Below are 27,880 nucleotides of genomic sequence, written 5' to 3'. Positions count from 1 at the left end.
GCTATTGTAAGAATTACATTTTACAAACTTCGATCCCATATTCTCCTTATTCATTTGGTTTGCCATATGATTCGCATTAACTATTTCCACAACAATGGTATCCTTAAGTTTTTCACTGCACCCCCCATTCAGGAAAGACATTTTTATTTATTTTCGAATAGCATTGAAATGAATAAAATTTAAGTTTGAAATGGAATTATTAATCAAGTAAAACCGCCGTAAATCTTGTGATTCAGTAAATCCTATACATTTCTTTATTTCCATGGACCAATCTTTCACATGACTTTGTTTTCTTAAATACATTCAGGAACACAGCAATTTCCAAGCCTGTTCCTCAACTTCATTCTCCACATGCCATCCTCCCAGACATCAACATCATATGTCCCATCTTTACCCGTAGACAATATCCCCTCTCCCCGTCGTCAGCTCCGCTCCGTTCTTCTAGACCCTTCCCCACAAAAAGGCCAGCCAGGTCTAAAGTCCGATTTTATTCTCCCCGGGAAACGAGGCAAGGTCATACGACTTGTCCTCGCCGCTATTATCTTTTTTCCACCCATGGCCATATTCCTCCTAGCCATATTCCTCCTAGCCATATTACCCTTTATTGTACTTACCACTGGTACAGGACCTCTTTCTTTATTCCTTTCTTTCAAATGGATCTGCAACGAAAACATCTTTTGATTCTTACTTACAATCCATTTTCTCTTCCCTCTTTTTTAGTCATCCTTTCGTATTCTGCTGCATGGTTCGTTTACTGGGTCATGGCTGAACCTGCATCCTTTGCAGACCTTCCGCTAGACCCTCGGAGAGTGATGAAGCTTAACAGGGCTGTCTTTGGAGTGATCGTCTCAAATCTCACCTTAATTCCCATTGGCATTTCCCTGGCTCAATACCGTTTTTGGACAATGCGCTCAGCCGCCGATTACATGTAAACGTCAATTCGATCGATCACGGACTTTGAAATCTGCTCTAAATTTTTATTATTTGCTTGGGCAATCATGCCTTTGCCACTGTTTAACGTGAGAGTCACTTCCTTGGAATTCATCCATCGTCCCTATATTTCAATAGTATCGATGTACCATACAACCCAAAGCGTCCTAGTAAAAAGCTTGATATCTATATTCCCGATGGCCAAGGCTTAAGCACTCTTCCTGGTGAGCACGAGCCAAAGTCACTCCGACCCGTTATTGTGTTTATTTATGGAGGTGCTTGGTCATCAGGCTCCAAGTTATTATACACACTTGTTGGGGCTCGTTTGAGGTCCATGGGATACCTAGTCATAATACCAGACTACACTATTTATCCATTTGGGGTCATAACGCATATGGAGCAGGATGTTAAAATGGCTATCCAATGGACGCATAGACACTGTAAGAGGTACGGAGGGGATCCACAGAAGCTTTATATTATGGGACATTCTGCAGGAGCACATCTATGTGCTCTTACAGTTCTAAATGACTGTATCCGGAGGGTGCCAATTTCCATGTACGGATCTTCTCCGGCCGCTGTTGCCACATCACCCATCCTAACCACACTTTTGAAGGAGTGCGACGAGAGAGAAAGCAAAGACGATGTGTTACCGCGGCTCCGTGGGATGATCCTCTTCTCTGGCGTATATAACATTGGAGAGCATTATAAACACGAGTCTATGCGATGTGTAGAGCATATCTCGGCCATGGCGCGTGTCATGGGCAAGTCCGAGAGCACATTCCGCCAGTACTCACCCACCAATATCCTGCAGGAATTACTTCAGGTGTCTACTAGGATCGATCGCCACTACTCCACAGAGTCGCAAACACGTCACCACAATCTTCTCCGTCACTTGAAATCGCTGTTGCCAATCGAAACCTTGGTGATTCATGGTGACCTAGATCAAACGGTCCCTGCAAGGTCATCATCTGAGTTCCATATGGAGCTCAAAACCATGCAATTAGGTTCTGCTGCAAGGCTTCGCATTATGCATGGTATGGGCCACGAAGAGCCCGTGGTTGGTAGGTTTTAATATCAGCCTTATATATTTTTGTTTTAAAAGAAAAAGAAAAAAACAAGGATACGAGGGGTTAATATATAAACTGACTTGTGAATTATGATATCATTTTCACTCTAATTTTAGCATTAATGGAATGTATTGGTCGAGTAGCACCTTTCCGAAAGCCTTTGATGGATGAGATCAGTCAGTTCATAGATGGTGACAAGTATGTCAAAAAGATACGGTGAGAGATTTGCCATGTTGAAGAATAGCATCTATTTTTGAATAAAAATATTACGCCGTTTATGCATCTTATGCATTGACAGGTTGGCAAGGGTGATTTTCCTCTCCTTCAGCTGGACTACAAATCGTCGCAATAACAATGCAAGGCTGTGCTTTTATCAAATGTTAATAACGATCTTGAGACTGTGGGCTCAATGTATGTGTATTAATAAAAGACAGAGCGGATTGATGACAAACACGCGATCAGCGGTGTTTTTTTTTTTTTTTTTTTTTTTGGCGGAGATACTAAAGGGTTTTATCTCGTGTTATTTTTGGACATTATTTCCGCAAAACGCAACTTTGGGGTTGGTCCCTTCCCCTTTTCTGATCTGGCTGGACTGAATGTGCGTACAGTAGTTATTCATCCAAGTGGACCTTTTTTTTTTTTTTTTTTTTTTTTTTTTGAAGGGCACAGGGCGCATATTAGCATGTGCCATACCTTGTGAGGAAGGAAAAAAAAAGACCGGATTCATTATTATCGGTTCTTCCAAGGGACCTGAATTCTATGAAACCAAGCGGGTGCATGACAATAGATGCATAGCCCATGATGTACCCCAACGCCTTTTTTTATTTATCCAGGTCGTACGACTCCTTTTTTTTCAAAAAGCTTTTTACAGGCAATGTTGACGATGACTGATACTTCTACACGTCTCCTCTCTCGTCATCCCCATGTCGACTTTCCTGCATACTCATGCTACGTACATGGATAAGGACATGGTGCGTTGAATCATGCAGAGCTAGTTCGATGTAATGGCCTCAGTTTTGTACGCATTTTTTTTTTTTTTCTTTTTCCTTTTCTTTGGTCCGCTCTTGATACTCTGGCTTCTTCCTTGCCTCCATAACTGCGTTTTCCACATTATTATCAGTTAGTCTCACATCACAAGGAGAGGCTTTATAAAAGGGCTTTCATAGGGCCATGCTGATTTTTATTCTTCCTCATCCTCGCTCATTCTATTCCCCGTCTTACAGCAGCCCAGGCTACTTCTTTTCTCTCTGGTGATTGAAAGCGGGTGCAAAACCACCTTTCGGACAACGAAATTCTTCATTGATCCTCTGTTCTTCTAAATAATAAGTATCCGAGCCATTGATACGCACTGTCATCCATTTCCACTTCCACAAGGCTTAAAGACGCACACACCTACAACTCCAAACATCTTCAGACCAGGACCTTCACCCCCTTCACATCGTGTTGACAATTGAGGTTGAGCCCCGATAGATCGAGGTATTAAAGTCACCTTTTCTGCTCCTCCTGCACTTGCCCTCTCATCATTATATGGCCACGGTGGAGGTTAATATAGCAAAACCATCATCCGTACCTGTCGCCTTACCGCCCAGTTCTTCTCCTGATTCTCCATCTGACACTGTTTCACTTCCACCCTCCCGAACAAAGTCAACATCAGTGCCAACATCATCACGATCGGCGGTACCATCCTTACCCTCTCCAAATACTGTTGCGACCTCAGCCTCGATAACGGGGACGACGACTGATACTGCAACAAAAACGTTCATCACTTCCATGTCATCGAACCCACCTGCTGCTTCATCCCCTCTTCTTCCTACTGTTGAAACAACGAAGCCTTCAGAGCCCATTCCTTCTACTACATTAACATCAGACGTCGTCGAGCCTACATCTTCATCTATCACAGCCACTGCGACAACCACCACGATCATGGAGCCTACAGAAATTACCACCGATCCAGTCATCACGACTGACCCTGCACCTTCAACGAGCACCGACGTCGCTACAACAGACCCAGTTCCTCCTACAACTACAGCCACAGATGAAGAACCCTCAACGACTACGGTTGATCCAACGACCACAACCGATCCACCTATGCCCTCACCGACAATCACTAGAGATCCTCCCGTCACCACGGACCCTCCTATCACACAGCCAACGTTGCAGCCGACCATTCCTCCTATCACAAGGCCTCCATCCTCTGTCCATTCTTCAAAGACCACAACGCCGTATACAACTCGATATATCACCACAGTTTCTGTCGTCACTATTACGACGGTCGTTCCAAAGACAACAGTCATTTCTGGACGGGGTACTACTATTTATATCACAGAAACGACCACAACGTCAGTGCCGACTACTATTCCAGACCCTAATCAAGAACCACCTCCAGGGACTTTACTAGATCCTAATAACGGCCGTGGAACAGGCTTGAAGACTTGGCAGATCACCTTGATCATTGTAGCATGTTTGGTTGTTGGTATTGCAGTGGGTGCGGTCGTGTTAGTAGGGTGGATTAAGAAGAGGAGACGACGCAAGGAAATGATGCAGAGGAATAACATCTTTGATCCAGATGGATTGTCAGGATCAGGGGGCCGAGGTGGAGGAAGCGCTGGTGGTGGAGAGAGTGTGCTCGAGAGCGAGTATACCGATAATGGAGGCAAGTCTAATCGGGCGCTCGTAACTTCTGCCGTTCCCGGTGGATTCGCGCAAACGAAGGGTACAGGGACAGGAAGAAATGGAGGATGGCGAGGTCGGTGGAACGACATGTTTAAATTCCGAAGGTCTTGGGGTTCACAAGGCTTCTCTCAGCGACAGCCTGGAGGGCTTGATCAGGAATTGGGTGTGGGAGCATCAGGAGGTGTAGGACCTAGTGGATTATGGCTTATGGAGGACAATTATCATGACCTAGGCTATGAAGGTCCTGCGGCGGTAGCGGCAGCCATGAATCCCGTCTCATACCAGAATGACCATTCAGCTGCTGGAGCAGGCGCAGTTCATCACCTTAACGAAGCTTCTTATTCCAGTGATGGGTCTGGAGCTTACTTTGCGACCGCAGGGGCTGCATCAGGCCAAGGCCCAGACATGGCTGAAGTTCGTCATGCGCATTATCTACGCCAACAAGATCGCCTTGGAAACCCAGATGTGACAGATCGAAGTCCAGGGGTGATGTATTCCGCTCTGCTGCCTGTATCCTCTCCAGCCCGGATATCACCTCTGTTAGTTCAACAAGGACATATTCATTCCCCGGATAGCGGGTCTAGGGTTGGCGGCACACCATCTCCTTCGTCACCAGATAGTAACACCCTTCAGCAGGAGCATCTATCTCAAAATTCGGACTACGTGGATGGATATGGTTTTGGACAGAGGCAAAGTCAACAACCCAGTATAGATCATGAGCTCCTCTCGGTTGGCTCATCATGTCGTGTTAGTCATGATGGTTCGATGGCCATCAGAGGCCATACCAGAGGTGACAGTGGTACCGAAAGCGGGCGGTCGGATACGGTGGGGGACGGTAACAGGACCACGATCTATGTGGATCCTGAACAGCTAGAGTCAAATGCTATCTCTGAGTATGTTCGAAAAGGCCCGCAGGCATTACCGAAATCTGCTTCTCAGGAAGCATTGGATACTTCTGCAGATACGAATGAAGCAGAGTTTTTAAAAGATGACAGTGATATAAAAGACACAGGCGCGGCCACTAGTGCTATGGATGCTACGAATGAGATTGCTTTAAAAAAACGGAAAAATCAAACACCAGTGCAATATCAGGATCCAAGGGCAGTGGAATAGCATTGGTATCGAGAAAAAAATAAAAATAAAAAAATAAAAAAATAAATAAAAAAAATCGCAGTAGGCAGTAAAATGATTAAGTGTTTTGCAGGGTTTAGCTATTCAACAGGCAATGCTCTAGCAGAAAGTAAAGTAATAAAAAGCCTTTGGTTGCCTCACTCGATTATAGAAAGGTTGCTTCTTCTCTTTTATTGTTTTATACAAAGTTTTATTTAGTTTATTTTTTATTTTTAAATCATCAACGCTACGCGCGAATTTGGTATCTGCCAGCTTTAGTAATGCGTCTAAGCTTGAAGGGTTTAGATTCATTAAACAGTTTCATTCCTTCGAGCATAAGTCCTGAGAGAGAATGTTGTTTGATCATGAATTCCAAGCCAATATTATATCCTGCATTTGCAGCTGCTTCGCTACTAATTGTAACAACAACAATAATAATAATAATAATAATAATAATAATAATAATAGTAAGACATATAAAAAAAAAAGAAAGGAATTAATAGTCTGAACAATATCAATAGTTGTTGTTATTGTTATTGTTATTGTTGTTGTTGACGATAGTCTTTTTCTTACTTTGCTGAGCCGAATGCGAAAGAGCCAGAAATAACAGGTGCACGCTCCCGCGGTACGATCTTGCCAATATCCCACCGAAGGACCTTCCCAACAGGATCAAACATGTATTGGCCCACATTACAATGCGCTGTCAAATTTGTAGTGGATTTGTGGAGAGGTAGAATCAGCACAACATCCTCTAGAGACTTGCCTTCTGTGTTTCTGAGACAGACCGTGATATCGAATTTGGCGCCATTGGTTCCAATATTGATCGATGGTTTGACTTGTACTGGTAAGTTTTGTTGACTAGGGAGGTTGACACTATACGTAAAAGACATGACATGAATTGCATGTTAGAAAAATATAATGTGACTTTTTTTCCCTCCTCAAATATTGTCCTCTTGTTTCCCGCTCCCCTACCGATAACTCATGAGTTGAAAGTGACCATCTGGCGGCACGAAAGAAAGAACTTTATCTGACTCCCATTTGTTGAAGCGTACTGAAGGATGGAAGCTACAATCATCCACTAGTCTTGGGTTCACTAAGCTTAAAGTCAAATCAGGCATGCCTAAGTGAATTATATATAAAGTGAAAGAACAAAGGTATTTCATGAGAAGCCTGCATCAAAATAAGAGGGAAATATGATCAAAGCTCCATTCCTTCGCTATGTATTTTTTCTTTCCGGTACCTGAGAGTCGACAGTTGGCTTGAATGGTTCCATGAGCTTCACATGATACGGCTTTTCCAGTGGAGTCCACAATGGCATCGATTTCCTCAATGATATCAAAGTATATTTCATTGGTTGCATACTTTACACCAGCCTTTCTCCATGGTAAATTGGACATACCATGGGGCATCTTTTTTGTCGAGACTGATGTTGGGGCACCCATGGTACTAATGACTTTGTCAAGGATGTTGGGTGCTGGTACGATTTCCTTAAGCGCATTGGGTTCAGTCGTGAGCGGATATCCATCGTCCATCATTTCCTCCAACAGTTGATAAACAGTGACAAAGTTCTCTTTAATAGTTGTTTCTGATACCGTGCCAAAATACTCTTGCATAATATCCAAAATCCGGTGTAAGAACTCAAAAACCATCATCGGATCGACTTTTTTTTTATTTTTTTTATTTTATTTGAGGAGCAAAAAAAAAAAAAAAAAAAAAAAAAAATAATAATCTCAGGTTAACAAGTTAACAAACAAAGTCAAAGTTTTTTTTTTTTTTTTTTTTTCCTGATTAATACACGCTTAGAATACACACCTTCTTTGGTCACAGGACTAAGATATGTAAGTCCGTCGCGGTATACATTGATAAGTTGGTATTTTGGCGAAGGGATGATGGGCAGTACGTCCTCTCGTGAGATATCCTCGCTTGCAGCCATGGCTTTGGAGACCTGTTCATTAAAGTAATCAACCACAGGACGTGGAATAAGCTCATGCCAGTGTTTCTCAATGATGACTTTCCTGCAAGATGAACAAAGAAGATGTCAGCCCCAGTTTTGTGCATGTCTGCATGTCTGTGTCCATACTTTAAGCAAATGAGCTATACTCCTGTCTGAAAAGAGCATTACCCTGTTGAAGAGAGAACAAACAACGATTCGATCATGGTGTAGGATGATTTGCTCTTGTTATTGTGTTGTTGTTGTTGTTGTTGTTGTTTTCTTGTTTGCACAAGATGTCCCGTGTCAAATATGCCTTACTCAAATATAAAGTCGCACCAATGGTTCTGCGTTCTGCAAGGGTGTCCTGCCGATGTCGGTTTCGCTGGCTCAGAAATAGTTTTTGTGATCAACCTAAGGGTGTCCCCCTCACAGAATGTCCAGATGCAACGCATAGCCCAAAAAAAAAAAAAAAAAAAAAAAAAAATTGGCGGCGTAAATGCGTCATGGTAGGGCAAGATAATCGCATGAAGAAGAAGAAAAAGAAAACGTTCTCGATCCTCTTTTTTTATGCACCGTGCAACGAACATTAAAAGGAAGGAGAGTTGCTATTCAGTTGAAAGCAATAACAATATAGATATGCAAACATCTGCAGGTGATAAAAGCATGGTTTGGGGATCCCATCCTTTTTCTCTCTTTCTTTCCCTTTTTCTTATTTTTTTTTTTTTTTTTTTTTTTCTTCTTCTATTCTTATTGTCTATCTCTCATTCTCTTTCCCGCACGCGTAATGAAGTGCATCAAATTATCTTTTATTTTATTTAATTTTATTTTTTCGCTTCCGGAATTCGTCTTCTTTTTAGGATGCGATAGAGCAACTGGCTGAATTTGTATACTTGCATGGTATTGTTTATGTTTGTGCAAGGCCCAAGGTCTTTTTTCTTTTCCTTGTGCAACCATTCGTCCGTCCCTGAAATTCCACCAGAAAGAAACTTTGATGCAGAGATTGGCTATATGCCAAAAGAAAAAAAAAAAACAATGCTGTGTGTTTCGGACAGAAGTGCAAAGTAAAACACAGACAGAATCTATCCTGCATTGTCCAACAGAAAGGAAGGTACTCTCCTTCCTTCCCCCCGCCATTCTAAACAATTCAACAACAACAACAACAAAAAAGTTTATCTGTAAAAAAAAAAAATAAAATAAAGAGAGAGAGAGAGAGAGAGAGGGGGGGGGGGGAAGAAATGGGCTCGCGCTCTGCATAGCATGCACTATCGATAGTCTGCAAGCGTGGACAATGATGGAAACGAAGGAAGCATCGGACCGTCAACGTGGCGACATCATCTCTTCTGACGATGCTAATGTTTATATATATATTTTTTATACTCGTGCCATTCTTTGTGGTTACATGCATTGCATCTATATAGATAGAGTCTTTCTGTGTTTAGAATGCATACTTTTCTATACCGTTAAATATGCAAAATACTTTTTATAATGTGTATTGACGACGTTGATAGAGTCCAAAGGCCTCTTCCATCTGCATGTTTTTATTATCTTTTTTTTTTTTTTTTTTTTTTTTTTTTTTAGTACAGATAAAGATGATTTCGTCTTTTACAATGATATGGAGGATACAGATGAATGTTTATAATGAGAAGAGAGGATTCTGTTTATCTACTGTTGTCTGCTTTCCTCATGATCATAAAAAAGAGCCGAGAGATTAGGGGTGGAGAAGAAAAAAAAAAAAAAAAAAAAAAAAAAAAGTAAAAAAGCATAAAAGAAGAAGAGACGGACCAGACAGAATGGTTCCTTATTGTGTGTTTTATGGTTGCATGAATAATGGACGGCGACATATTACTTAATCCTGCAAACAGTGTTTGTTCTCGCATTATTCAGGAGATCGCCATGGGTCCCATGATTCGTGACAATCATGCTCCGTCTTGTACGAGAGTAACTTTGAAGTAAATAAAGTATAAATGTTCATACAAAAAAGTAAAAAAGTAAAAAAGTAAAAAAAAAGGGGAAAGTGTCAAATAAAAAAAAAAAAAAAAAAAAAAAAAAAGTCTAGGGGAATTTGACGAGTAAAGAAAGTACAAGGAATAGATACAGAGATATTAACAACATTTTATCCTTGATCATATGCTTCAGCAGCTTTTTCTTTTTGGACGAAAAATGGGTTTGTGGAGAAGGCGTTAAACGATCCAAAAGTATTCTGTTCTAGCACTTGGGATTATCATTTCTGGTTAGTGGCAGATGAAGGACGAAGGACTTTTTATTTTATTTTTTTTTATTTTTTTGGCTGGTGAGGATAAATAAACGAACCAATAGATCAAGGAGTTTGGATACGCAGGAACAGCTCTAAAATAAAATAAAAAATAAAAAAATTCGTTTATTTCTCCGCCATCCCATAGGTTGGTTCTAAACAGCTGTTGCCGACCTGGATATTTTTGAATATCCCAGTTTTCTATGAGAGCACGCATTATTTTAAAATGCTTACATGATCCTTTCGCGAACAAAGGATTTTGTTCCGCTCGTCTTTTTTGGTCTTTGGGATATGCACTAGTACCTGGATTCGATAGATAGTCGATACAGCTGAAAAAGGCTGGACCGCAGTTTGTTGAAGAGGAGGGGAAAAAAAAAAAAAAAAAAAAAAAAGGCGGCGAGAGCGATGACTATCAAGAAGAGACAGACTAGGAAGAGGGGGAAAGGCCAATGAGGTTGACAAAAAGAGGAGACAAAAAAGCAAGACAACGCGCGATTGATACACCAACAGACGTACAGAGCATAGACAATAAGCATATTTTTATAAACAGTTGCATCTGGATAGATCGTATGGTGTATGGAATAATATTCCAGGCGACTGTACACAAAACAATATACAGTTTAGGCCTGGTGCACCCTCACATTCAACCGAATGTATCCGCATTCAGTACCAATAATCCAAGGGAACAGAATGCTTCCCTGTCCATCCGTCTCTCTCTATGGTTGCCTTTGATAGAGAGCTGAGAGCATCATTAAGGAAGTGTGAAAGAGAAGAGAAGCCTAAATGAAGAAAAAGGAAAACAAAGGGAAAAAGAGGCAGACAATGGTCTGCTCTTTTTTTTTTATTTAATCCGATAAATGCCTGTTCATTTCATTGCAAAAGGGATCCTAACCTGCCAGATATACTTCATTGCCTATATACTGCACGTACAATTGAGCCGTGCTAACCATTGACTAGGAAGTTTCCGCTTTAAAAAAAAAAATAAAAATAAAAATAAAATAAAATAAAGTATATAAAAAAAAAAAAATAAAAAAAAGAGGCTGAAGGAATTATGAAAAAGATGCAACATGATGGTTGTTGACGAGAGAGGAAAGTGCTGTGGTCCAGCATTGGACACAGAGCAGAAGAACGGATCAGGGAATGAGCATCAGGAACGGTGTACACCTCCTATGTAGTAAGCATAACGGCTTTTGGTTCAGTCCACTTGTTCAAAGGCACAGCGAGTGAACAGAGGCTGAAAGTAAAAGTAAAAGTAAAAGTAAAAGTAAAAGTAAAAGTAAAAGTAAAAGTAAAAAAAAAAAAAAAAAAAGAAAACTAAATGGATGTATCTTTGGTTTGCAGCATGCGCGCGAGCGAAAGCGAAAGAGACATGCATAAATTTATTCAAATCGATGGTTCAAAGACAGACAACAGATGGGCAGAGAACTCTGACCATTTTGGTTTTTTTTTTTTTTTTTTTTACTTTCCAATATGTTTTGAATAGGGATAGGGTATTCTCCCATTGTTCGCGTCTCTTGTTGTGTACAATCGCGCGTTTTTTTATTTATTTTTTTTTTATTTTTTAATCGAACTCTTCTTGGTGCGCTTGGTCAGTTACTTTGTTGCCCATGTTGTACAGAGTAAAGCAAAGGCTGTCCGCATTGCCCTGCGTCCATTGCTCTCTTGTTTGTCACCCAGTCCGTTTTTTTTTTTTTTTTTTTTTTTTTTTTTTTTGGTTCTTGTGGCGGGAGTTGGGGAACCAACATTTTGTCGTTTACTTTTATTTAATCTTTAAAGTACTTTTATAGTATTCTATTATTCTATCTTATTTAATATTATTTTTATTCAATGTATTTTTGAATAGAACTTTATTTCTTTTTCTCTTTTTCTTTATTTTTTTTTTTATCTCCTTCTTCCTCTCTCTTTCATCTCTTTCATCCGTTCCTTCATTCTTCATCCTCACATTCACTTGACTTCATCTTTTTAGTTTACTACTCTCTCTCTCTCTCTCTCTCCCTCTCTCTCTCTCTTTCTCTCTCTCTCTCTCTCTTCTTCTTCTTCTTCTTCCCCGCCCTTTTTTTTTTTATTTTAATTTTATTTTTTAACCCTTTCTACAACGGCATATTACATTGTCCTTTATTCTCTACAGCACATTCATTTTACATATAATATAGTTGCAGACTTTCTCATCTCTTTTGCTGTTCTATTCATAAAACACATTAAACAAGATGATGCTCTACAAACTGGTTGTTCTTGGAGTAAGTGCACTTTAAGAATAAAGCAACCATCTCTCAAAAAAAGAAACAATGCATATTTATACTGTATATTTATATATATATATTTATATCTATATCTATATCTATATAAATGTCTATACAGATATAGCGCAGATATAACAGATATACACATATACACATATACACATTTACAACGTCGTTTTAATGTCTAGTCATGTTATCTGGCATACACAGCACAATAATAGCAAAAACAATAACAATCACAATAGCAATAGCAATAGCATAACAATAACAATAACAACAACAACTCTTTTTTAATTTTAATAACATTTTTTACATGCAACACCAAAACTAATTTCATACAACGATCATCGATTAATACATACACACACATGAAGACACATGAACCCACCTGTCAAATAATAATCATCATTAATATTAAAAAGAAAAACACGTTTCATTGTTTACTAATCTTTTTTTTTTTTTTTTTTACTTTTTTTTTTTTTTTACTTTATTATTAGGATGGAGGTGTTGGCAAGGTATATATCATCATTTTACACCAATTACTATTATTACTTCTTTTACTTTTCAACATCGCCACTCCCTCTTTTGAATCGAAATTCGGCGGGTTGAGTGGCGAAAGTGTCTCAACGGGACCGAAACAAGGCCACTCGCTCAGACTTGAATGAGCCCCTTTTCTCGTGTGTCCTCGCAGTTGCACTGTCCATCTTGATTGTCAATCATCAACACAATCCGAATCACTTGCACAACCCAGATTAACAACAATACGCCCCTCTCAGATCTTGAACTTGGCTGTCTATTACACTATTAAAAAAAAAAAGAGAGTCCTTGGGTTGACTCGTTATTACTAATCCATCTTATCGGAACCACATCCATCCTCTAACCTTTGTCCTCAATTACTTTTTCTTTTTTTCCTTCTCCGGTATTTTCTCCTGCCCTGGATAACCGTTTTGCCTTGTTGTCATTATCCGTTTTTCGTGTATGCCTTGCCGTTTTCATCTGTTCGGATCCGCTCTATTCATTGCACCATTTATTCCTGTTGACTATCGCAAAAAAAAAAAAAAAAAAAAAAACGATCCACGTCAATGATGTATCTCGGGATTTCGGAATTCATAGACTGCATTGACAATTCAGGCAAGTTGAAAATGACTAAATGTTCATGATGATTTGAAGAAAGGACAATTGCCTGTTTGCAGGCTACATAGTCTGTCAGCCCATCATCCGTATATTTCGCGTGTCTTCCGCGCGTACACGTTCCACGGGCTAATCTGATCACAGATAATTAGCCAAATCGTCTTTTGTTTAATCTTTTCATTACACGCTCTTACTTTCATTTCGAAAGTAGGAAAAAAAAAAAAAAGAAAAAGAAAGAAAAAAAGCGATTGGCTAGGCTTTTTCCACTTTGGATTATCTTTTATCGTGCTGAAGATAAATGGGCAATTGTCCTTGATATTTGAACACAACTGCTCATGAGATGCATATGAACATGTAAACTAACGTTTTTTTTTTTAATATTTCATTTCATGTTATCTTTCGGTATCTTTCCGTTACGGCTCAAACAGTTGTGCTTAAATCACTTTGTTGGTATGTGCATAAGGTCTATTACAGTTGCCTATAATCTGTTTATTTATTACTGTTTTTTTTTTCTCTCTCTCTCTCTCTCGACAAACAAACACCTTGTCGATTTTTTTTTTTTTATCATTTGGTCCGTTTGGTCTGAGCAAAACAAAAAAAAAGCTCTCAGAGCAACAGAATTGAAACTCCGATGGGTGTGAGAGAATTTGTGCGCGTGAATAGGCAATTGAGTCCACACCGGCTCTTTCTCCCAATGGATTTTTCACACCCAACAGCTGATTGCCACTTTTGATGACCGGAACAGCACAACATCATTTCATTTGTTTACACCATGTGGTATTAGAAATGACAACGACAGTATCTGATGCTCTTTTCTTCATTTTCCATTTCTTTTCCCTCGTGAATCTACTGAATATGTTTCAATGGATAATAATTATTTCAATCTACAACAGAGGTAAGTTATTTGCCCCATGCGCTTTTTTTTTATATATCTTCTGCATGCATCAAATATACATATTCAACAATACTAATTAAATCCATGACAAAATATTAGACTTATGATCCTACTATCGAAGACTCGTACAGAAAGCAAGTTGTAATCGATGACCAATCCTGTGTTCTCGAAGTTCTCGATACAGCCGGTCAAGAAGAATATACTGCTTTGCGCGATCAATGGATTCGGTATGTTTAACACAAACAGGGACAAAATGCAGTCATCTCACTTGTGGCAATATGAAACTCATTATAACATGTCTCAACTTTTTTTTTTTTTTTTTTTTTTTTTTTTTTTTAAAAAAAAAATAATAATAATAATAATAGTGATGGCGAGGGATTCCTTTTGGTGTACTCAATCGCTGCGCGCTCAACATTCGAGAGGATAAAACGATTCCGGGATCAGATCACACGTGTGAAGGATTCCGATAATGTTCCTTTGATGTTGGTCGGTAACAAATGTGACAAGCTCACCGAGCGTGAGGTCTCTCGCGATGAAGGTGCAATGATGGCCAAGGCATTGCGTTGCGAGTTCACAGAAACATCTGCCAAAACATGTGTTAATGTCGAGCGCTCTTTCTACAATGTCGTCCGTATGATCCGTCAAGCTCGTGATGGTGGTGCCCCTGCTAATCTCAAAAAGAAGAAGTCAAAATGCACGATTCTTTAAAGAGATCCAACAGAACAAGCCATCTAATAAGCGACCGACCACTCCCCACCTGCACACCACAAAATGAGAAAACGAAAACAAAAAAGAAAACAAAAAAAACGAAAAAAAGAAAAAAGAAAAAAGAAAAAAGATTTATATGTATAATGAGATCATGAAAAAAAAAAAAAAAAAAGAAAAAAAACTTACGCAGACAGAGAATCGAGTCTGAAATGAGAGAGGCTGAAGCTGCGAGATTAAATGAAAAATCAATGACATTTACGACTATAATGGAGACCATCATTTCCACTATCCGCCTTCCGTCATCTGCCCGTTGCCGCTTCGACAGTAGAAGGCAACAGCAATGGCACGATTAATCTAATTCCATGCCAACTTTTTCTGCAGGGTACTACTGGCCCTAAGTATGACCTACGCCCCCTCCCCACAACTTTCCTAGTCTTTTAGCATCTATTTAACCATCCTTGTTTGCACAGTTCTTTTTTAGTCTACGAACATGTGTATTAAATGAGCAAACAAAAAAAAAAAAAAAAAAAATCTGACCTTTTCTTTCTTTTTTTTTTTTTTTTATAACTTTATTATGATAATCAAATTATTAATAACAACCATTTTGGTTAAACATTGTTGGGATAGACAAATGATTTCCTATCATATTGTCCATAAGAATTGGTTGAAAGTGACAGTGGGGACCTAATTTTTACAAGAGATGGGCTTTACGGAAGTTATCGCCAGCATAGATAGAATCACCATTAAGCTCCTCTTCGATTCGTAGCAATTGGTTGTACTTGGCCAAACGTTCGGAGCTATTTTTTTTTTTTTTTTTTTTTTTTTAATGCAAAAAATTGTGTCCAACCCATTGTGTTAGTCATCTCAAAAGACTTTCTTTTCTTTTTGTTACACATTGCAAGTATGATATGATTTATCATAAAGGTTGTTACTGCTGGTTTTTTTTTTTTTTTTTTTTTGGGCGTTGTTACAGTATTAGCAGTAATAGCTGTTGTTGTTATATGTATTATTATTAATTAGCCTGTAGCACATACCGGCATGGAGCACCTGTCTTGATCTGGCCAGTACGGAGACCGACAACAAGGTCGGCAATGGTAAAGTCCTCAGTTTCACCTGAGCGATGTGAGACCATGACGCCCCATCCAGAGTTTTGAGAGAGGACAGCGGCCTATGAACAAGAAAGAAAAAGAAAAAAAAAAAAAAAAAAAAAAAAAGACGGTCAGTGCATGGACATGGGGAGATAACAAGATCATATGTCAACCAAAACGATAGCAAAAATAGGCTTTTGGAGGATATATTAAAAATCACGGGCCACCCATCAGGCAATTAGACCATTGGACGCCTTGTTTGGTCGAGAAAAATTAAATAAAGCCCTAGTTCATATTATGGTACAGTACAAATGTACTTGAGGCAATACAATGGAAGGGCAAATATCTTTTATGTACCACACCAGGAAGAGCAGGGGGGAGGATGTTCTCTTTTTTTTTTTTTTTTTTTTTTTTTTTTTTGTTGTTTTTCCTTACCTGAATGGATTCAGTGATGGTTCCGATCTGATTGACCTTGAGCAAAAGGGCATTGCATGCCTTTTTCTCAATAGCAGTGGTAATGCGCTTTGGATTAGTAACAGTCAAATCATCACCTACAATCTGGATATCAGTTGATCCAGTAACATGGGTCCAAGCCTCCCAGTCATCTTGGTCAAAAGGATCTTCGATGGAGACGATTGGGTACTTGTCAATGAACTCCTTGTAAAGGGCGGCAAGGTCCTCCCCAGGCAGGTGCTTCGAGGCATCCGAATCAGCGCTCTTGAAGTCGAGATCGTACTTGCCACCCTTGTAGAATTCTGAGGCAGCCACATCCATACCAATCTTGATTTTGCCGTCATGTCCAGCCAGATGAATGGCATCCATTAATAGCTTTAATCCCTCAGCATTATCCTGAATGTTGGGTGCAAATCCGCCCTCATCTCCAACATTCGTGGCATCCTGACCATACTTTTCCTTGATGACCTTCTTGAGGGCGTGATAGACTTCAGAGCCAATCTTCATGGCCTCTGCGAATGAGCTGGCTCCAGTGGGGAGGATCATGAACTCTTGCATGGCGAGCTTGTTACCAGCATGCGATCCTCCATTGATGACATTGAAAGCTGGGACTGGGAGCACAAACTTCTTGCCACTATGTCCAGCCAAGTCAGCGATATGGCGGTAGAGAGGGACACCCTTATCAGCAGCACCAGCCTTGAGAACAGCCAAAGAGACACCGAGGATAGCATTTGCACCATACTTGGATTTGTTGTCGGTTCCATCCAACTTGATCAAAAACTCATCGACAGCAGTTTGATCCTTGACATCGATGTTAGCTTCGATCAACTTTGGGCCAAGGACCTTGTTGACATTCTCTACAGCCTTGAGAACGCCTGTTATAGTTACATAGGCCAATAAACAAAGATGGGTTAGAATCCCCACGTTAGATTGGGTTAGTAAAAGATTTGAAGAAGTCGTGTATTGATGGTGGTCAGGCTGAAGGAAAATAAATAAATAAATAGTGTGAATGGATATGATAAAGATGGGCTTTGGCTCTAATTTGCCACCAAGTCTAATTTAAATGAAAAAGACGGAGGTAAAAGGCAATAGCCTAATTATTACTCCTGCTCCTGCTCCTGCTCCTGCTCCTGTTTCTGAGCCGATTTTTTCGACTTCCGATGGTATCCGATGCATCAATGTCTCCGCAGCTCCTAAAAAGGATATCCTCTCTCAATACTATTTTTCATGACGCGATTTATACAAATCTATTTTTTTTTTTTTTTCTCCCGACAAAACACGCGCTATTTACAGAGCTTTTTTTTTTTTTTTTTTTTTTTTGTCCACGGATTATATATATATATATATACTTTGTATTTTTATAAACATTGTTACACTCTTAATTAGGGTTTTGTGTATTTTTTTTTTAAAAAAAAACACATTCCGAAGGTTGGTTCCTGTAACATGGGCTGGATAACTTTCTTCGCCATGTCATTATTTGTTTAACCTTTCGAGATCATTCCCGTGCTCCTCTTTTTATTACCATTATTATTATTATTATTATTATTATTGGAGAAGTAATAATCATTTACTCATTTACTCATTTACTCATTTACTCAATCCCGATGTATTCCGGACCCTTTTTTTTTTTTTTTTTTTTTTTTTTCCTTAATCCGATAAATCACACATGTCGCAGAGCATACTTTGAGGGATGCTTTGAATGGCTTTTGGAGCACCAATGAAGTAAAGAAAAGAAGGAAAAAAAAAAAAAGAAAAGAGAAAAAAAGAGGGGGAAAAAAAAAAAAACTTACCTTTGCCTACATAGGCATCCTTGTCGCCATCACGAAGCTCGAGGGCTTCGTGAACACCAGTAGAAGCACCAGAGGGGACAGCGGCACGGAAAACGCCTATTCATAAAAGGTTTATATGGGAGAAAAAAAAAAAAAAAAAAAAAAAAAGGCGTTTATTTTTATATGTCATTGCGTACATGGAGGGCAGGAAAAGGTGAACAGAAGTAACTACAAGCGAGCGGTAAGCGAATGATCTGCTGTTTTATAGAGAAATACACTTACCTTGGGCAGTGGTCACTTCGACCTCAACAGTTGGGTTACCGCGAGAATCAAAGATCTGTCTAGCATGGACTTTGCTGATAGCCATGATTAGTGTAGGTTAAGTATAAGTCTCAATTAATGGTAAATGATGGTGGTGGAAATGAAGAACAAAGGGACCTTATAAATGAAGGTTTTCTTATTTGCTGCAAGAAGAGTGAAGAGGAAGAAAAGAAGAATAAGGAAATGAAGTAAGAGAAGAGGAGACGGTTCTTTAATGCAACGGAATGCGGGGTAAAATGAATGTCACTTGGGGCTCCGATCACCATAAAAACAAAGACTCATCCTGAATACTTTGTTATATATATTACTATATATATTATTATTATTATTGATTTTTCTTTTTGGTTTATTCCTTTGCAGATCATTGTCTTTAAAAAAAAGCAAGGTCCTATTTCGATATTGGATGTACAGTGGCTGTGAAAAGCTTTTTTTTTTTAAGGGACGAGTGAGATATTCTACGGAAGAAGATGAGCTTTACGGAAGTTATCTCCCGCATAAATAGAATCGCCAGCCAACTCTTCCTCAATTCGAAGAAGTTGATTATACTTGGCCAAACGTTCAGAGCTATTAAATGTCAGAAGAAAAACAACGAAAAAAAAAAAAAAAAAAAAGGAAAAGAGAATAGGGAAATGGTCAATGAAAAAGTCAGATAGACCGACATCAATTGACACAATACGCCATATACAATTGGGAATGAGTGAAAGCAGCAAAGACGAATGAGAATTTTTCTCTTACCGGCAGGGAGCACCAGTCTTGATCTGACCTGTACGAAGACCAACGACAAGGTCCGCAATTGTCGTGTCCTCTGTCTCGCCAGAGCGATGAGAAACCATTACGCCCCATCCTGATTTCTGCGAAAGAGTTGCCGCCTGTTTAAGAGGAAGAAAAGAAACAAAATTAAAGAGGTAGTTAGTTAGGAACGCATTATACTGTAAAGACTATGAAGCAACTCCTCGGCATTTAGTTATAATGTACCTGAATAGATTCTGTAATAGTTCCGATCTGGTTGACCTTGAGCAAAAGGGCATTACATGCCTTTTTCTCAACAGCAGTGGTAATACGCTTGGGGTTGGTAACAGTCAAGTCATCGCCTACAATCTGGATATCAGTTGATTCTGCAAGCTGGGACCAGGCTTCCCAATCGTCCTGATCAAAGGGATCTTCAATCGATACAATCGGATAGTACTCCGTGAATTCCTTGTAGAGGGCTGAAAGCTGTTGACCTGACAGCTTTTTTGAAGGATCCGAATCAGCGCTCTTGAAGTCCAGGTTGTAGTCACTCTTATCATAGAACTCCGAGGCAGCTACATCCATGCCGATCTTAACTTTTCCCCTATATCCGGCATTACGGATAGCCAAGTCTAAGAGATCAAGGCCCTCAGCACTGTCCTGGATGTTTGGTGCAAATCCACCTTCATCTCCAACATTCGTGGCATCCTGACCATACTTTTCCTTGATGACCTTCTTGAGAGCATGATAGACTTCAGAGCCAATCTTCATGGCCTCTGCGAATGAGCTGGCTCCAGTAGGGAGAATCATGAACTCTTGCATGGCGAGCTTGTTACCAGCATGCGATCCTCCATTGATGACATTGAAAGCTGGGACTGGGAGCACAAACTTCTTGCCACTATGTCCAGCCAGGTCAGCGATATGGCGGTAGAGAGGGACACCCTTATCAGCAGCACCAGCCTTGAGAACAGCCAAAGAGACACCGAGGATAGCATTTGCACCATACTTGGATTTGTTGTCGGTTCCATCCAGCTTGATCAAAAACTCATCGACAGCGGTTTGATCCTTGACATCGATGTTAGCTTCGATCAACTTTGGGCCAAGGACCTTGTTGACATTCTCTACAGCCTTGAGGACGCCTATGCATTTGAATAATAATAAAAAACCCCTCCCCAATTATCATGTCAGACTAGATCACGCAATTCTGTAATGTTTAGTCCCCATGCATCGTTTTCAAAGATTTTAAAATGTCACAAGGATAATTATCCCGATAATTTTCTCACGCCAATTCCTTATCATTCGTTGTCATGGCTAAGTGGTCACTTCAAAGAAAAAGAAAAAGAAAAAGAAAAAAAAAAACCACCCACAGAGCCTTGACGATCCTGCTCCTCCATTATTGCTTCAGCAGCGCATGTTTAAAGCTTGCGCAATTACCTTTGCCTACATAGGCATTTTTATCGCCATCACGAAGTTCAAGCGCTTCATGGACGCCAGTGGAGGCACCGGAGGGGACAGCGGCACGGAATACACCTAACGCAATTTTAGAATAGAGTAATCTCACAATTAATCTTAATATGGTAGAAGAACCCACAAAAATATTTATAAAGAACGAAAGAAAGAACGAAAGAAAGAACGAAAGAAAGAACGAAAGAAAGGGGAGAAAGGAAGCATTTGAAAGTCATTTATGATATGTTCGCCCCCCCAATTTACCCTTGCCAGTGGTGACTTCAACCTCCACAGTGGGATTGCCGCGAGAGTCGTAAATCTGTCTTGCGTGGATCTTAGTGATAGCCATAGTGTCTGGTTTATTGCTTAGTGGTGGTGGAAATATAAGTAGGGACAGGGTTTTAAGGAAACAGAAAAGAAAGAGAGGGGCTGAGAAAGATGGACAGGACGTCTTTATTTGGCAAGTGTGATGGAAGCATATCCATATTCCCATCAGATGATTTTTTTGTTGATTATGATGATACGCGTTTTCCATCGCCCCTGAGTTTCTCTTTTTTTTTTTTTAGTGCATCAGTGACCATTTGCTCCAATATCGGGTGTATGGCTCATAGAGGGATTGTAATCATATTTCTATTTCTATAGCACAATAAATATGTAAAGGATCCTAATAACAAGCTGATGCCTTCCGCCTTAAGGAAATCTCGTATGGAAGAGTATCTTTAAGCAGTACTCTAGAGGCTTTATTCTAACCTAGTATTTACTCAAGCGTAGTTTGTTGCGATCCAATCCTCATCATCCATTTCTCCACAACTGTTATTTCCATCTCACAGGTGGAAGGCCTGCTGGTACGAAAATGTTGACCGTGCTCATACAGTTCAAAGATCAAGAAACTAGAGGGTAATAGGGAGTGATGCTGATGCTACATCAACTTTAGCTCTGTGATCATAATGACCACCGAGACATATCTAGCAACACTTCATACTAAATGTACAAGGGCGTTTTGAAGGATTGAGTGGTTTCAACTTTTTCTGGGCATCAGCACTAGCCTGTTCTGCAGCTTTTTTTTTTTTTTTTTTTTTAATAAAGCTTCACTTCAATGAGATGAAGATTCTTCCGCAAGAATTATTGTAGATGCAGATTGAGAAGACTCCAGATATAGGAACAGTTATTCGATCACTCCGTATCCGGCTGTTGGCGAAGCAAATGTAAGAGATAGGCACAGATGGCTTAAAAGTAACGTTTTCTATTTTGAGCCACGCGAGTGGCAAATGTACCATGGATGATCCATCATGGTTATAACGTCGTGAGGAAGTAAAAATGAATGTATTTTCGGAAAAAGGAGACGTATCCTTTTCACAGATTCATAGGCTTGATCTGATGGCACGAAAGACAAGATCGCGTTTGAGACAATGACATTTGGATGACATAAATAATCTTAACCTTACAGATCTCACAGACAGCATCATCGTGAAGCAGCTCAAATCCAATGTTTTGTACCTCCACAATGGCCATGCTGTGTGCAACTGTGGCGCACACGCATCATTGACCCATCATGGCTAGTATGGCCTAACTATGACTTCAAGGCCACGATGGTAAATATTCCTCTCCACATTCCTTTGACAGTTTCATAAAACCAGCTGCATCAACATTGCCATCCTTCTTCTTCTTACTATTTTTTTCTTTTTTTTCTTGCGCTCGAAAAGAAAGCGGTTTACATTGTCATCCTTCCTTTCATAGTTTACTTTACCTCTACCTCACCTCACTTCATCTTTCTACTCGTTGCTCATCTCTCATACAATCAACCAGTCAGCCAGCTCACTCTTAGTTTTATTTCATAAATAGCTCACCTTCCATCCACACGACACTGCATTTTATTCCGTTATTCCTTACCTGCACTTCCTGTCTTCCTTCTTCTTTGGTCTTGACTATCCCCTCTTTTATCATTTATCAACTGCTCAATGGCTAGCATTGGTGATACCTTAGTCCTAGAGCAGCAGCAACAACAGCAGCAGCCGCAACTTGGATTACAGCAAGAAGGCTCTGCACAGCTCGATCAATCACAGCAGAACCCAGCCTTGCAGCCCAAAAGCAGTAACGACGATGTTACACAATCCCATTCTTCTTCTGGGTTCCTGGCAAGTGTTCGTAATGTGGCCAACAAGACGACTGACATCCTAGGCATCAGCCATAACTCAGACAACGATAATGGGGATATTATGAGTAGCAGTAACATTAACAGTAGTAACACCAGCAGCAACAAGACCGACCAGGGCCAAGCTCATGAGAATGGAGGTGTGGATGCCATTGTCCATGAGGCCAACTATGGGACTGCTGCTGCTGCTGCTTCACCTGTTCCTGCTGTGTTGCCAGTAACGGAAGAGAGCACACAGGCCACGCAAAACGAATCAATGTCCACATCGCCTGCAACGGCCTTTTCACAGTCCACTGTTAATTCCCTTCCTCCCTCTCTACCTTCTACCTCAATTACTTCAATCACCAATACCACTACCTTGCCTTGCGCACCGCCTTCTGTGCCTACTTCTGTACCTGCTGACAGCACTCTTCACTCTTCTCCCACTTCTGTATCTACTCTCCCCTCCGACTACAGCAACAGCAATAACGCCCCTCAGCAGCTTGTTATACCAGCAAATACTCAGTACAGTAATAACAGCACCAATCCAGCAGTACATAAAACAATGGACCCATCTCAGTCTGACCTGATGACCATGGAGGCATTTCAAATGAATGGAGGTGCTAGTCCATATAATAACTACAACACAGACTATAGCAATAACAATGTTGACCCCTCTACGTACACAGCTCCAACTGGTCCAGGCAGTTTTCCAGAAACTTTTGGTACTCATGGCCAACAGCCTTTTGTCCAAAATGACGAGATTGGCCCATTAAGCAGGGACAGCAATGAGGGAGACGATGCCAACATTAATTTCGTATATGCTAACGAGAAACGTTTCAACGACTTTCATGCGCTTTTCCGAAGTGTACCGGAAGAAGAAAAGCTGATTGAGGGTAAGAAAAAAAAAACCTCCTCCCATACAAATCCACAAACCCATTCATTCGCCTCCATTCCCCCCTTTTCTTTTCTCTTTCAGAACAAACATTATTCCGAGAACTTGGGCAAAAAAAAAAAGGGTTAAAGTCATACTGAAAGACGAGCTGTGTGGTTCAGAACAAAAGCAAAAGAGAATCGACCCACATTTTCTTTTAGCCATCGATCTGTGCTCTGTTTTTATTTTGGTCGTGCCCAACCTGCATGTCTACATTGTATTGAACAAAAACAAATCGGATAATAGATTCAAAAACAGAACATTGGTCAACATTCCAACCAAACTTTGTTTCCTCCTCTCTCTCCCTCTCTCTCTCTCTCCTTCTCGCATACTGCTTTGAAATGACTTGATACACCAAGTTAAATCATTGCAAGTTCTTTTTCATCACTTTTATACTTCCTCTCAAGCTATCTGCAAGGAGGCATATCAAAAGGTCAATATACCCCCCATTGCCTGACCATGTCCATCCAGACCTAATTTGTTTTTGTTTGAATCTCAATGTGGGTTACAGCGCAGCATGCTCTTTTTTTTTTTTTTTTATCTTTTTATTTTCTGATTTGGATGGAGGCTCATATAAATATTTTCAATCACATTGTTCCCATCTCTTGGGAATGAAAAAGGACAAATGAAAAATGAATTTGGCTCTGACGCATCGTCTCTTGAACTTTTGGACCTTCTCTTTTCTTATGATTTAAAATAGATTACGGTTGTGCTCTGCAGAAGGAGATCCTCGTGCAAGGCCGGCTCTACATCAGCGAGAACCATGTCTGCTTTAATGCCAACATCTTTGGATGGGTCACTAATGTAAGCAAATCCAATAGAGAAAAACACGATGCACCCGTAGCCTTCCTTTCAATGTCGTTTTATTTTTGTTTTTGTAGAGTATCAAGGACCATATACTAATTACTACACAACATACATCTCTTTATACACGCATCGCATCTCCGCATGATTTCCCTCAAAATATTTGTAGCTGGTGATTGCCTTTTCCGAGATTATCGCTATCGAGAAACGCCTCACAGCATTTGTGATCCCCAATGCGATTAGTATTGTCACTGCTACTAATACCAAGGGGCATTTCTTTGCGTCTTTCTTATCCCGTGATACTGCATATGACTTATTAATGGCTGCCTGGCGAAAATCCTTCCCGTGTGCAGCGAATACATCCGCACTTACCAACAATGTCTACATTAGACAGGACAGATCAAGTACTACCTTGAATGAGGATGAAGATGATGCCGAATCGTTTAGTTCTGTACGGGTAGCCTCCACAGAATCAAAGAGAAACAGGCATAGAAGCTCCTCATCCGCCTCACAGCACTGGACTGCAGATGAAGCCGACTGGGATGAACATGATGCGGATGGTAAACCTTGGACAGGTGGCCATCGACGACGTGGATCCAAGAGGAAAGTGGTGAAGAAGATTCTAAAAGGTAAATAAGCAAAAGAGATATTGTCGTTTTTCCTTTTTTCTTTTATTTCTTTTTTTTTTTTTTTTTTTTTTTTTTAGATGTTTTTGTGTGTGCCATTATGGGTACATGTTTCAATACTGAGTAGCTTTTATTTCTTTTTCTTTTTGGTTATCGATCAACAGAGGTGATTGCACCTATCATTCATGATGACGACAACAAAAGCGGTATGTAGCTTTAGAGATACTGAGATGATCAACATTGATGCAAACGCAAAAGGACAACAATTAATTCGAGGATAAATTTGATATTATCCGTGTTTTCCTAATAGAACATCGAAAAGGACGAGGACGCTCTGTATCGGAACTACCACCTCCACCCCCTTCATTCGACTATGGACGACGAGGTTCGATCGAAAGCAAATCATCGGGCGTTGGCAAAAACTCATCTGAGACATCTCGACCAAGCATAGGATCGGAACCATTGGATCCAAACCGTTCTAACGGGGCAGCTGATACAGGACTAAATGCAGGAGGAGCATCAAAGTCATCAAATAATACTAACCATTCCCCCACAACCTGCAAATGCTCCGGGGATGGTCGCCATTATGCCAACACATACATGTCTGAAAAATACCCAGGATCAATAGAAAGCATGTGGAAGCTCCTGTTTGAATCGGATTTCACCAAGAGCTTTTTAACAAGTGATGCAATGAAGGGCGCTGATGTACAGGAGGAACCCTGGCGTGATGCAGCTGATGGAACCTCAACTAAGGTCACCAAATATACTAAATGGTTGGGTATGCCGATCGGACCCAAGACCACGAAAGCGACCCTTACGGATGTCTGTGAACACAAAGACTTTGATGACTATGTAACAAATGTAACGACAACGTCTACACCCGATGTTCCTTCTGGTGGATGCTTTACCACAAAATGCCGTACCTGTATCACCTGGGCAGGTCCCAATCAGATCCAAGTCGTGGTGACAGGTGCAATCGAGTTTACAAAGAGTAGTTGGATCAAGGGTCAGATTGAAAAAGGCGCTGGAGAAGGAATGACAGCACATTATAAAGAATTGCACCAGAGCATCAACAAATACATCGCAGATCACCCTGAAGAGTTTGGAGGATCAGGCTCAAGCAACGGAGCTACTGCTGACACAGTGTCCTCATCTACACCCAAGCAAAGCCCTGCACGGTCACGGACCAGTAGCCGTAGCGTAAAGAAAAATCACAAGCTAGACAAAGATATGCTTGCAGAGGGTGTGGATGTAAACAAACCTTTGCCTCCAGTATCCCCCACGACTTCTGTTACACCGAACAAGAACAAGAATAAGGACAATCAAGTAGAGGCAGGAGGCATAGGAGGTGTCTGGTCAAGGATCACTAGCATGTTTAGTTCGGCAGATAGTGAGGGTGCATCTCATTTTGCTCTAGTGGCTGTCCTGTTACTAGTTATGCTTGCCAACATTTACATCTGGTTTCAGATTTCAAACGTCACTTCACAGATTGAACGGATCCAGAGTGACATCCTTGGACAAATGCGTGAAAACGGCAAAGGCCACCAACACAAGGGCAGCTATTCATTCATGATGGATACAAGTGAGGACGGCACAAATGCGTTTGAATATGCAGAGCTAAGTCCAGAAGAGCGCTATGCGCGTGAGCAAGAAGATGCGATGTGGGCATGGCTAACGGAACGCGAGGAGAGACATCGAGAGTTCCAGCGGAAGGGTGCTCAGGATTGGCTGAAGAGCCTCAATGACCACAAAGAGCAGAGCAACAATGGCAATGAAAGTAATAATGGTGAGTCATCCACATCCCAAGAGTTTTCAGTAACAGAGGCCAAACTCCAAGCCAGGATTAATGAGCTCCAGCAACAACTCGAAGGCCTCGAGCAAGCTTTAGATAAAGGCGGTGCTGCTATGTAAAAAGTAATAGTAGTAATAGTAATAATAATAAATTCAATCAGAAACTTCTATGTTCGGCAGGCAAATTTGCCTGTTAAGAAAATTTGGACTTAATCAATGGGAGGCCGGCCAGATGTGTCTCTTTGTTCTAGACCGAATATTTCGCCGCATCCTTCTTCACACCTATTATCTTTGCATTATGTGGTATTCTTAAAGAATTGCTTGTCTACCGTCCTCCATCCTCTCTCAGTGGGATGTAGGATAAGCTTGTCTACAACTAAATCCTGTAAACCATTCGGCTTCTGTTATTAAATAGTTTTGCCTGAAGCCATCCAGAGTGGTGAAACGTTGACCAGAAAAACTGAGGAATTGCCATCCAGAGTTATTACAGTCGACTTTATCCCTTGGACCGTAGAACGGGCAAATTTGCCCATTTAGCTTTCATCAACTCTGTACTTCCTACGAGAAGAGAACAACCGGTTATTGGCTCCTTGTCACCCATATGAGGCCACAATTATGGTGCGCAGAGGCAAGCTGGTGTTCTGACCTGCTCGATTTGTATGCTGAAGATGCAAACAAAAAAAAAAAAAAAAAAAAAAACAGCAACATTAATCTTTAAATAGCCTCTAATCCTCTGTGTATTTCCCAACTTTCGCCTTCTACCTAGACTAAAGATATACAAGTGTTTATCTTTATTCTTTTCTACCTCCATGATTACATTTTTGTTAGAGGTATGTTCCTGAGTCTCCAT

General features: G+C 40.4%; 7 protein-coding genes across 7 annotated transcripts; 4 read left to right on the top strand and 3 right to left on the bottom strand.

Moving 5' to 3' along the window:
- The first annotated feature begins 332 nt into the window (after positions 1-332).
- On the top strand, positions 333-2,271 carry BCR41DRAFT_360307 (Alpha/Beta hydrolase protein). Its single transcript, XM_022025344.1, has 4 exons — positions 333-619; positions 721-928; positions 1,069-1,991; positions 2,114-2,271. The coding sequence occupies exons 1-4, from the start codon at positions 352-354 to the stop codon at positions 2,215-2,217; spliced, it is 1,503 nt and encodes a 500-aa protein (XP_021877939.1). The 5' UTR covers positions 333-351; the 3' UTR covers positions 2,218-2,271.
- A 786-nt stretch (positions 2,272-3,057) lies between these two features.
- Positions 3,058-5,796, top strand: BCR41DRAFT_360305 (hypothetical protein). Its single transcript, XM_022025343.1, has one exon. It carries the CDS (start codon positions 3,525-3,527, stop codon positions 5,781-5,783), a length of 2,259 nt encoding a protein of 752 aa, XP_021877938.1. The 5' UTR covers positions 3,058-3,524; the 3' UTR covers positions 5,784-5,796.
- A 219-nt stretch (positions 5,797-6,015) lies between these two features.
- BCR41DRAFT_326590 (AP-3 complex subunit MU-2) lies at positions 6,016-8,153 on the bottom strand. The gene is made up of 6 exons (XM_022021623.1): positions 7,903-8,153; positions 7,593-7,795; positions 7,021-7,440; positions 6,753-6,900; positions 6,354-6,653; positions 6,016-6,193 (listed from the first exon to the last, which is right to left on the bottom strand). The coding sequence occupies exons 1-6, from the start codon at positions 7,935-7,937 to the stop codon at positions 6,028-6,030; spliced, it is 1,272 nt and encodes a 423-aa protein (XP_021877937.1). The 5' UTR covers positions 7,938-8,153; the 3' UTR covers positions 6,016-6,027.
- Positions 8,154-12,029: 3,876 nt separating this feature from the next.
- Positions 12,030-15,029, top strand: BCR41DRAFT_360299 (small G-protein Ras2). The gene is made up of 6 exons (XM_022025342.1): positions 12,030-12,201; positions 12,702-12,719; positions 13,318-13,335; positions 13,764-13,785; positions 14,328-14,457; positions 14,596-15,029. Exons 1-6 carry the CDS (start codon positions 12,172-12,174, stop codon positions 14,936-14,938), a joined length of 561 nt encoding a protein of 186 aa, XP_021877936.1. The 5' UTR covers positions 12,030-12,171; the 3' UTR covers positions 14,939-15,029.
- A 515-nt stretch (positions 15,030-15,544) lies between these two features.
- Positions 15,545-18,737, bottom strand: BCR41DRAFT_360294 (enolase). Its single transcript, XM_022025341.1, has 5 exons — positions 18,531-18,737; positions 18,270-18,365; positions 16,462-17,354; positions 15,973-16,106; positions 15,545-15,735 (listed from the first exon to the last, which is right to left on the bottom strand). Exons 1-5 carry the CDS (start codon positions 18,613-18,615, stop codon positions 15,630-15,632), a joined length of 1,314 nt encoding a protein of 437 aa, XP_021877935.1. The 5' UTR covers positions 18,616-18,737; the 3' UTR covers positions 15,545-15,629.
- Positions 18,738-18,900: 163 nt separating this feature from the next.
- On the bottom strand, positions 18,901-21,173 carry BCR41DRAFT_326584 (enolase). Its single transcript, XM_022021622.1, has 5 exons — positions 21,009-21,173; positions 20,733-20,828; positions 19,545-20,437; positions 19,305-19,438; positions 18,901-19,133 (listed from the first exon to the last, which is right to left on the bottom strand). Exons 1-5 carry the CDS (start codon positions 21,091-21,093, stop codon positions 19,025-19,027), a joined length of 1,317 nt encoding a protein of 438 aa, XP_021877934.1. The 5' UTR covers positions 21,094-21,173; the 3' UTR covers positions 18,901-19,024.
- A 1,217-nt stretch (positions 21,174-22,390) lies between these two features.
- On the top strand, positions 22,391-27,198 carry BCR41DRAFT_360289 (hypothetical protein). The gene is made up of 5 exons (XM_022025340.1): positions 22,391-23,771; positions 24,510-24,613; positions 24,783-25,242; positions 25,404-25,445; positions 25,550-27,198. Exons 1-5 carry the CDS (start codon positions 22,703-22,705, stop codon positions 27,148-27,150), a joined length of 3,276 nt encoding a protein of 1,091 aa, XP_021877933.1. The 5' UTR covers positions 22,391-22,702; the 3' UTR covers positions 27,151-27,198.
- The last annotated feature ends 682 nt before the right edge of the window (positions 27,199-27,880 follow it).

The sequence above is a fragment of the Lobosporangium transversale genome (assembly GCF_002105155.1).
Source record: "Lobosporangium transversale strain NRRL 3116 chromosome Unknown BCR41scaffold_42, whole genome shotgun sequence".
NCBI lineage: Eukaryota > Fungi > Mortierellomycota > Mortierellomycetes > Mortierellales > Mortierellaceae > Lobosporangium > Lobosporangium transversale.
Note: the sequence above shows the minus strand (reverse complement) of the source record. Positions and strands in the feature narration are given on the sequence as shown.